The 11,018-nt window shown below is 46.9% G+C and overlaps 1 protein-coding gene across 1 annotated transcript; it reads left to right on the plus strand.

Annotated features, from left to right (window-relative positions):
• The first annotated feature begins 3,234 nt into the window (after window positions 1-3,234).
• Window positions 3,235-11,018, plus strand: LOC127209534 (cocaine esterase-like). The gene is made up of 12 exons (XM_051169194.1): window positions 3,235-3,398; window positions 4,882-5,086; window positions 5,988-6,129; window positions 7,075-7,208; window positions 7,290-7,548; window positions 7,949-8,047; window positions 8,316-8,456; window positions 8,557-8,637; window positions 8,891-9,035; window positions 9,737-9,871; window positions 10,337-10,409; window positions 10,832-11,018. Exons 1-12 carry the CDS (start codon window positions 3,323-3,325, stop codon window positions 11,016-11,018), a joined length of 1,677 nt encoding a protein of 558 aa, XP_051025151.1. The 5' UTR covers window positions 3,235-3,322.

Below are 11,018 nucleotides of genomic sequence, written 5' to 3' on the forward strand. Positions count from 1 at the left end.
ATTGGGTTCTAATAAATGGTAAAGGCAAGTCAGAAAAATATATGCTGTAATAAAGAGTGGCTTCAATCTTTAAAACCTCATATAGATGGTACTAGAAAAATAAATGAATATACTACTGGTTAAAAAAAAAAGAAAAGAAAAAGAAATGCCTCAGAAGGTTAAAAATAGAGGCTGGTGCAATGGCTCAGCAGTCAGAAAGCACTGACTGCTGTTTCAGAGGAATGAAGCTTGGCCCAGGACCCACAAGGCAACTCTCAACAGTCTGTAGTTCCAGTCACAGTGGGCACAATGTCCTCTTGTGGCTCCCAGGACCACTGCATGTATGTGGTACACAGACGTAAATGAAGGCAAAACACCCATAGACACAAAATAATCACTTTAATTAATTAATTTTTAAAAGCTAGAAATACAGAATGGAAAGATGGCACATGATTTAAGAGCTCTAGATGCTCTTCCAGAGGACCCAGGTTCAATTCCCAGCACCGGCATGATAACTCCAGGTTCAGGAAATCCAGCGCCCTCTTCTAGCCTCTGTGGACACCAGGCAGGAAAGGGCTACACAGACAAACATGCAGACAAACACCGATACACATGAAGTTAAATTAAATTAAAATTTAATGTTAAAATATTTTTAAAGTGCGGAGCAGACAGCATGACACACACCTTACATTACAAGTTCCAGACCAGGCAAGGATACACAATGAAAGGGCAGAAATTAATGACTTAGAAACAAAGAGAACAATACAAAGGACCAACAAAACTAAAAGCTGGTTCTTTGAGAGAACCAACAAGGCAGACAAGCCCTTAGCCAAACTAACTAAAAGGAAGAGAGATACTATCCAAATTAACAAAACCAGAAATCAAAGGGAGGACATAACAACAGACACTGAGGAAATCCAAAGAATCATTAGGTCTTACTTCAAAAGCTTGTACTCCACAAAACTGGAAAATCTAAATGAAATGGATGATTTTCTTGATAGATTCCACTTACCAATGTTAAAGCAAGATCAGGTTAACAATCTAAATAATCCTATAACCCCTAAGGAAGTAGAAGTCATTAAAAGTCTCCCAAACAAACAAAACAGTCCAGTGCCAGATAGTTTTAGTGCAGAATTCTACTAGACTTTCAAAGAAGAGTTAATACCAATACTCCTTAAACTGTTCCACAAAATAGAAACAGAAGGAACATTGCCAAACTCATTCTATGAAGCCACAGTCACCCTGATACCTAAACCACACAAATATTCAACCAAGAAAGAGAATTTTTAGATCAATACCCCTCATGAACATTTATGCAAAAATACTCAATAAAATACTTGCAAACCAAATCCAAGAACACATCAAAAATGCTCCACAATGCTCAATTAAGCTTCATCCCAGGGACGCAGAGATGGTTCAACATATGAAAATCCATCAATGTAATCCACCATATAAACAAACCGAAGGGGGAAAAAACCTCTTCTGATCTTATACCCAAAAGAGGCTCCATCATACCACAAGGATACCTGTTTAACTATATTCATAGCAAATTTATTCATAATAGCCAGAAGCTGGAAACAACCTAGATGTCCCTCAACCAAAGAACGGTTAAAGAAAATGTGGTACATTTACACAATGGAATACTACTCAGCTATTAAAAACAATGAAACCCTTCAATTTTCAGGCAATTAAATGGAACTAGAAAAAGATCATTCTGAGTAATGGAACCCAGACCCAGAAAGACACACATGGTATGTACTCACTTGTAAGTGAATATTAGCCATAAAGTGCAAGATAACCATACTACAATCCACAGACCCAAAGCAGCCAAGAAAGGCCCAAGAGAAGATGCTGACTCTCTGAACAGGGAATAAAATAGGTATCTGAAGTAGATGGAGAGAGGGAACTGGTGGAAAAGGGTGGGGAGGGTAGCAGAGTGGGGATCAGGGGTGGGGTGAGTAGGAGTTGGGGGGAGGTAGGGTGAGGACTGGGAGAAAGAATAGAAATCAGTGTTGGGGACATCTCTGGGACAGGGGAGCCTCCCAAGAGTCTATGAGGGTAACCCTAGCTGAGACTTCTGGCAGCAGAGGTTAAGGAGCCTGAAGCAGCCATCTCCTGTAGCCAGGTGGGTCTTCCAGTGGAGGCAGGGGGACACCACCCATAAAACCTTAGTCCTAAAATTTGTCTTAGCCTCTGAGCCATCTCTCCAGACCCCCACACCTTGTTTTTTGAAATAGGGTTCTCACCATGACTGGGGTCTAACGGGTTAGGCTAGGCTGACTGGTGAAGAAATCCCCTGAGTTGGGATTACAAATGCCTGCTGCCGTCGCCGTGCCTGGCTTTATACACAGGTACTGGGGTCCAAGCTCAGACCCATATGTTTGGAAGCACTTTACTGACTAAGCTGTCTCCCCAGTCCCTTGTATGTTTTTTTTTTCCCAAAAGGAAGGTTGATGGCCAGCAAGATGGCTCAAGAGTAAAAACATCTCTCTGTCTCTCTCTCTCTCTCTGTCTCTGCCTCTGCCTCTGTCTCTGTCTCTCTCTCTCTCTCTCTCTCTCTCTCTCTCTCTCTCTCTCTCTCACACACACACACACACACACACACACACACACACAAATAATAGCTGCTATTATTATTGACATCATTATTATTATTTTAAAGGAAGGCCAAGACTGAGGGACTCTCAGAAAGCCTCAGATCATAGCCTGAAAAATGAGGGACCATTGACAGAGACCAGTAAACTATGAGTCCCAGAAGCAAAGTGGAGCTCTCAGGATGAAGGGCCCAGCCACATAGAAGGGTGCAGTCATCTAGAAGAGCACCCTAGCAAGGGGTGTTGGTTTTGCTCAGTCGGTTCCCTACATCTGGTCAAGGCGGGCTCTATTCTCCACCTGTCAATCTTGAGCTTTTCTTCGCCTTGGATCCTCTGATTACTCTTCCTGCTTCCTCCTCTTTATCCCAACAGCTCAATCTTCTCACCGAGACCAAGACTAAAAGGAAGGTAAGAAATTCAGCAACTTTAGGCCTAAAGAGAGGATGTTTGGGATATCTAAGGAACTGCAGAAGCCACTTAGCACCTTTGAAGGAGCTCAGTGGGGACAGTGGAAGAGATGAAATGACCACACCCTACTGGAGCACTGGTCACTGGCCCTAATAATTTTCACCAGCAACCTCTGCCCAACCAATCATGCAGCTCTCACCTTGCCCAGGCCTGCATTGAGCTCCGCCTACGCCCTGCCCTGTCCAAACTCCTACCTGGATGAAACCTTGCCTATCGCTTGGTGAAACACAGTGGGACTCGTAACAACACCCCACAAGCAGACACAGGCCTGCCAGTCCACCATGAAGCTGACCCGACTTGGTGAGAAGCTATCTGCCAGGGCCTGTGGGCTCTTGCTTCTCCTCTTCCAGCTACAGGGTGAGTTTCCTGCACGAGGGGGCAGGAATGCAGGTTGGACCTGCCACATTACTCAGATACAGAGATCAGGCCTGATGGGACTGAGGGGGAGGCATCAGGGAGACTGAGATGGAATTAACATGAGGCCTGACGCCATCTGATGTGTCAAAGTTCGCTGACACCATAGAGGAGAGGGGGTCACTGAGTAAGCAAGACTGGCTGGGAGGAGCTGGGCAGGCTCAATAGGCAGATCAATAGGCCAGGAACAAGGTAGGGGAGGTGGGACTTGGAACCTTGTCCTCCCGTGTTTGCATCTGGAGCTGCCGCCGTCGGAGGCAGGCAACAATGATCCCTTTGCACTGTGACTGCCCTCTGAGAGTGGCTTCCCCTTGGACAGAGAAACACCCCAGCAGTAGCCAAAGGAGACCTTTTCAAGATCATCCTCATTTTAGGGGACACAGAAACCTCCCGCACTGCGTCCTAATGTTGACCTGCGCCATCACTGGCTTCCTTTCACAACACACACCAGCCATGGGGCAAAGGTGTAGCTTAACCATTAGAGCAAAAGTGACATGCTTTTTCTGCCAGGAAACTTCTAGGTTCATATCCAAAGCTCAGGTTAGCTATGCAGTGATCCCTGCAGATGTCCTGTTTAGGGCTGAGAATGCCACAATGTCAGTTGTGGGTCTGAGTTAGTTACCATCTACTGAAAAAAAAAAAAGAAGCTTTTCTGATTAGACCCACAAATTGATCTCTAGGTATAATTAGAAGTCCTAAAATGTCAAATACATATACATGCTGTGTAAAAGTTCTTATCCTATATTGTTTAGGGAATATTATGGGGAAATATCTATGTTATGCCATAGATTTACTTCTATCTATAACAAGAACTAGGAGAATGGAAAGAAGAGGAGCCTTCAGGCAAATGACTTTAGGTCCCGCTGCAATGGGACATGTGTGTTATTATGTGAAGTCAAGTCTCTCCCTGATGCAGTGAAAAGCTTTTCCATCAGATGTTCCTGTTGCCTCCACTGGTCCAGTAGCTTATGGTTTTAGAGGGGAAATTGGAATAAACAGCTGGGTCCCACATTAGAATCCCTTATAGTGAGGTCCAATGCTAACTCTTTTGGAAAGGCCATCAAAATCCCCTAGGACTGACACGGTGTCCATGTACAGCTCTGTGGTTTTCAATATATTCTCAGAATTCAACCCTTCAGTTCTCCCTTAACAAAACACAAGCCCCATCATCAGGCATTGACATCTAAAAGGAAGCTTCCTTCTGTGAAATAAATACAGAAATTCTGAAGTTTTCATATAAACAGAATTAAAAAAAAATAAGCCAGTGGTGGAGGCATGTGAGGTGAGGAAATGGATGATGCCAATGACTGTAGAACCGGGCCACATGACATGGCTAAGCGGTGAGTGACAAGGAAGCAGCAACACTCCCAGTGTGGTAGGCATTGACTGGACAGACCCAGCTCTGACGGTATCTCTCCACCCACAGGCCAAGACTCAGCCGGCCCCATCAGGACAACACACACAGGGCAGGTGCAAGGCAGCCTCGTCCACGTGAAAGGCACTGATGTAGGGGTCCACACCTTCCTGGGAATTCCCTTTGCCAAGCCGCCTCTTGGATTGCTGCGGTTTGCGCCCCCAGAGCCTCCTGAACCATGGAGTGGTGTGAGAGATGGCACTTCTCACCCAGCCATGTAAGTTCTTCTAGGTCCAAGGGTCTTCAGGGCCTGAGGTGAGCAGGTTTTGTAAGCCATTGGGTACTTAGAACCATTCTTCCATCTCGACCAAAAAAAAAATTAATTTTTTTCCTGTGTGAGTGGGGAATTCCACGTACACTTTCCAATGACTATGTTGAGGCTCACAAGTTAGAATATATCTGATAGATTACAGGGCCTAGCATCAACAGATATTAAAAACAGGAGCAGAGACTCATGCACTGTAATTACAACAGAACCTAGTGTTTCCTGCCACTGAGGGAGGTGGTATCTGGAAATCTGAGTGTCTCTACCAACTTTGAAAAGCCCCTGGACACTAGCAGCAGATACAGCACGATTCTGATAAGGACATCAATGTTGGGTCCTTAGGGTCTATACCACTGGATCAAACAACAGGGCCAGTACTATTTACTATAAGTGCTGTAATTTCACCTGGAAATGATTGGCAGGTCAAATGACAGGACATGAGGACCCCTGGACTTAGAATGAGGTGTGCCATTACCCTATAGGAAAACTGAACACCACTCATTGGTCAATGGCTGGGGGTGGGGGTGCTTCCTATGTACAGGCCTGGATGGGCGCTGAAGAACTAGTGTCTGTCATCTGCATCCAATGGTTCCCATGGAGACTACTGAGTCACAGTTCCTACCCTCAGGAAGAGTGGGATCCAAGACCCTCCAAACCATGGGGTCCTTTTGGAAAGCTGGTCTCTAGCTCAGCTTCTCTAGAGACTAAGACTTGAACTCGGTGGGAAGGACTTCAGAGAAGGACCGTGATGAACCAGACATCGGGGAGTGAAGGAGGTGAAGGCCCTCCACAGGCAGTCTAGGAGCTAGTTTGAGTGGTGCACAGTTCCTGGAATGACTACTATTGTTACCAGGTGTCTTCAGAAAGCTGACAAAATGAACAGACTGGTCATGTCCCTGTTGAATCTGACCCCACCTCCCATCTCCATGTCCGAGGACTGCCTGTACCTCAGCGTCTACTCGCCTGCCCATGCTCACGAGGGCTTGAACCTGCCTGTGAGTATGAGGCCCTGGTCCACTGTGGATGAGAGACCGTTTATCCCACTGGAATATAAGAAGAAACGAGATTAGTGCAGTCCCTGCTGCAGTGTGGACCTTCCTGGGAATCCTCTTGCTATTGAGTAAATAAGGCTTTCTCAGTCAGGGCAGGCAGCTGCCTCATGGGTATGGGAGCATGCAGTCTCGATGGCTCCAAGAGTCAGAAGATGTGGCCATGAAGTGTGTGCCAGGGGCTCATTCTATTAATTCCCAAAGAAGAGACCAAACAAGCTCATAGGCCCACAAGATGGCACACGGGATAGAGGACTTGCCATGCAAGCCTGGTGACCTGAGTTCAATCCCCAAAACCTATATCAAGGAGGAAGGAGACAACTGAGTCAAGAAAGATTCCTCTGACCTCCAAACATTCACCATTGCCTAAACAAGGCAAAACACACACACACACACACACACACACACACACACACACACGCACACACACACGGTATAATAATAATAATAATAATAATAATAATAATAATAATAATAATAATAATAATAATAATAATAATAATAACAATAACAAGTTTTTAAGGAAACCAACTCAGAAACTACATAATTATTGTAATTTGAGATCACCAAAGACTCTAGGCATTAGTTATATATTGAGCCAATAGTAATGGAGAAGACATTACTGTTTTTAAATAGTATTATGAGGAAGACACTCTCTTTCTTTCCACCTAAGAGAATTTCTGGGAGTGATGGAGCCAAGCTGTGATGCATGGGACAGAATAAAAGTTACACAGCCCGCTCTTTCTGACTGAGCTTGAATACCTCCTCTAGGCACAGACCATGACCCTGTGTCCATGCCAGCAGCTACAGAGTGTCAGATAGTGTAGAGGTTAGCTAGGATAGTGTTTAGGCCAGGAAGAAGCCAGCTGATCCCTGTCTTGACTTCTCCAGGTGATGGTGTGGATCCATGGTGGTGCTCTGGTTGTAGGCATGGCTTCCTTGTATGATGGATCCACACTGGCAGCCATGGAGGATGTGGTGGTGGTCACTATCCAGTACCGTCTGGGTGTCCTGGGCTTCTTCAGGTGAGTCTGGGGCTGGGCTAGGCAATGGTGGGTGAGCAGAACCTAGACAACCCAGTCATCCCTGTCCCTTCCACTTCTCAGCACTGGAGACCAGCACGCCAGAGGCAACTGGGGCTACCTGGACCAAGTGGCTGCCCTACGCTGGGTCCAGCAGAACATCGCCCACTTTGGAGGAGACCCTAATCGGGTTACCATTTTTGGCGAGTCTGCAGGTGGTACAAGTGTATCTTCACATGTTGTGTCCCCCATGTCCCAAGGACTCTTCCACAGAGCCATCATGGAGAGTGGGGTGGCCCTGCTGCCTGACCTTATCTCCAACACCTCTGAGGTGATCTACACAGTAAGTACCCTCCACCATCCCAGATCTGGCCCACCACCCCAACCCTTCCCTAAGAAACTCTGGTTTTCTATCTTCTCTTCGGGGATAACAAGGGCCATGGAGGTGTGCTACTCTCTCCTTCCTGAGAACTGCTGAGGTCCTCAGGGGCCGGAATCCATAGCCCAGGTCTCACATGGGCTATTTCTCTGGCCAGTAAAGCTATACCCAGATCACCCCATTGTTTTCAGAATCATGTGAGTAGGTGGGAACAACTCCTCTGGATGCCACCACTCAGCTTTGGGGAAGCTGTAACAACTTCCTACCTGCCCATATGAGATGTGCTGAGTACCTGAACTCAGCTGGGGTGTTAGGAAAACACTTCTCTCCATGCCTGGGAGGATAAGCTCTGGTTCCTTTACAGATAGTGGCCAACCGGTCTAGATGTGAGCAGGTAGATTCCGAGTTCCTGGTGAACTGCCTCCGGAACAAGAGTGAAGAGGAGATACTTGCTATCAACAAGGTCAGGCCCAATGGTCATGGGTAAGGAAAAAGAGTGGACATAGTATATGGGGCAGAAGGCTTGCATAGCCTTCAACTTCTCAGGCACGTATTTCTCACCTCTAGGCCATGCTGTCTGATAGTACTGGATTTGGACAGACAGCCCAGGCATATGGAACCATGTAGGGTAGGATTTGAGGATGAGCCAGGAATGGATATAAGCACCCATAGGCTATTGGGGAAAATGTCCACAATATAACATTGTTGCTTGACCTTGAATGTCCCCTCAGGCCTTCAGGACTATCCATGGTGTTGTGGATGGGGCCTTTCTGCCCAGACACCCACAGGAGTTGCTGGCCTCTGTTGATTTTCGACCTGTCCCCAGCATCATTGGTGTCAACAACGATGAGTTTGGCTGGTTTCTGTCCACAGTGAGGTCCCACCCTATGCAAGCCTGGGGAGCCCTGGGAGGATAGTGGGGATTGGAACACAAGACCATCTGACCCCTGCCTCATTCTCCCTGCCTCCCAGGGGATGAACATCTCTGACACCGTGAAGGAATTGGACAGAAACACCTTGCAGTCTCATTTGCGGAATTTATCAGCACAGTTGGTAAAACTCCTGGTGTTGATCTCCAATGGACAGTGAGCTGTCAGATACTCGCCCAAGCTGAGATGCTCATAAAAATAGGATGAGTTCCCGTTTTCCTATTTGAGTCTATCAGTGGGAAGAGCCATGAATTTGAAACCTTCTCCCTACACCTCATGACATATGTCTCAGACCCCATCTCCCACCCCTGAGGCTGTTGCCTCCCTGCCCTAGTCCTTGCCTAACTAACTGCCTCTCTCTGTTCCCCCTGTACCAGATGTTGCCTCCAGAGTTTGGGGACCTACTGATGGAAGAATACATGGGAGACACAAAGGACCCTCAGACCCTCCAAGCTCAGTTCCTTGAAATGATGGCAGACACCATTTTCGTGATCCCTGCTCTACAGACAGCACACTTTCAACGTAAGCATGCCTGGAACTGAGCCTGATGCCTCAGGGTCATCCCAGAGCTGTGGATTCCATGTGAATTATATGGTGTCCAGGTCTTCATCCATGTCAGACATAATCCCACTCTGGGGCCCATGTTACACTGGAACTTAAGGCAAACTGCCTGTTCCAATCGTCTGAGTGTTGTGATTATAGGCATGAGCCACCATATCTGGCCCTACTCTTGTTTTTATTGGAATCCTGGTACCAGCCATTTGATGGTTTTTATTTCAGTACATCTTTGTGCTTCCCTAAGTGCCAAACATCAACTTCATTTTACAGATGAGGTTAGTGATATTTAGAGACTTGCCTAAGCTACTCAGCTAAGAAAGCCAAGGTCATGCCGGGCACATTGGCAAACACCTTTAATCCCAGCACTCAAGGAGGCAGAGGCAGGTGGATCTCTGTGAGTTTGAGGCTAGCCTGATCTACAAAGCAAGTCCAGGACAGTCAAGGCTACACAGAGAAACCCTGTCTCAAAGAAAGAAAGAAAGAAAGAAAGAAAGAAAGAAAGAAAGAAAGAAAGAAAGAAAGAAAGAAAGCCAAGGTCATGATTTAACCTTGAGCCACAGCCTTAGCCCCATGCTGAGGCCGCCTCAACCGCTATCTTGTAACCATGGATGAGGAAGAAGAGTTGCATGAGGGGTCCCTATGTCACAGTGTGTCTTCACCCCCAGGTTCCCATGCGCCTGTCTACTTTTATGAATTCCAGCATCGGCCCAATGTCTTCAAGGATATCAAGCCACCTCACGTGAAAGCTGACCACGGCGATGAACTTCCTTTTGTCTTTGGATCTTTCTGTGGCAACATGAGTGAGTCTTCCTCAATCCCAAGGAACTGGGGTGCTGGGAGGTGACTGCTCTCACTGTCTAGCTGAGGAAACTAAGACTCAGAAATGATTAAGACATCTTACAGCTCAAATGACCATAACAAGACCAGGATCCAATCCATCTCCCACTGCAAACTGTGCTCCCTCCACTTGCACCCACCCTGGCCAACCACAGTGTCTGTCATGAGAACTAATGAAGGTGATCCAAAGGCATAATTGTTCCCTAAGTGACCTTCCAGTATAACATGGAAATAGGGCCCTCAGATTCAAGAATGAGCCCAAGATAGATTCACGTAGGAACTGGGTCACATAAAGGAAGACTGAGGAAGAGGAGATCTTAGAAGGGAGGGGCCCAGGGTTGGGGCCCAGGGTCAGGTGACACCTGAGATGGTGAGTGTGCACCACGAGCAAGCAACTGAATGGGACCTTGTCTTCCTCCTGTCTACAGTTGACCTCACTGAGGAGGAGGAGATGCTGAGCAGGATGATAATGAAATACTGGGCCAACTTTGCCCGAAATGGGTAAGAAGACATGTCTCCCCATCAGTTTCCCAGGGGCAAGTACCTACATAGGGCTCCTATTGTGAGTAGTGGCTTCATTGACATGCATACATCCTTCATCACATGACAGCCCCAATACCAGAACAATACAGTTAAGGGCTTCCTAATGAGTTCCAGTCACTGGCCATCTCCCAATAACCTAAAGGATGAGGACAGCGATGATACTATTCTTTAGAGCCTGCCTCTACCAGGTGACTCTGCTGAACGTGGAGCAGTCACTAGTGGGTAGTACTTGCTTCTCTAGAACAGGCACGTTCCCCTTTGTAAGTTCCCACAATGCTATGACCTTCTTGGTCCACCACCCTGACCTGAATCAAGGGATCTGGTTCAAGAAGGAGTCAGAGTAACCTCAGGCCAACCCTGCTGGGAGGGCATGTCAACAGGAACCCCAATGGTGACAGACTGTTCTACTGGCCCGTGTTTGACCAAGAGGAGCAGTACCTGCAGCTAGACATCCAGCCTGTCGTGGGCCGAGCCCTGAAGGACCACAGGTTTCAGTTCTGGACCAAGATCCTGCCCCAGAAGATCCAGGAGTTAAAGAGTGATAAAGACAGGCACACAGAGCTGTAA

This window comes from Acomys russatus, chromosome 26 (assembly GCF_903995435.1).
Source record: "Acomys russatus chromosome 26, mAcoRus1.1, whole genome shotgun sequence".
In the NCBI taxonomy this organism is placed as follows: Eukaryota; Metazoa; Chordata; class Mammalia; order Rodentia; family Muridae; genus Acomys; species Acomys russatus.

Coding starts and splice junctions, on each gene's coding strand:
- LOC127209534 (XM_051169194.1), top strand. CDS start 3,323: ATGAAGCTGACCCGACTTGGTGAGAAGCTATCTGCCAGGGCCTGTGGG. Junction 9,036..9,736: donor ACAGACAGCACACTTTCAAC/GTAAGCATGCCT, acceptor CTTCACCCCCAG/GTTCCCATGCGCCTGTCTAC. Junction 9,872..10,336: donor ATCTTTCTGTGGCAACATGA/GTGAGTCTTCCT, acceptor TCCTGTCTACAG/TTGACCTCACTGAGGAGGAG.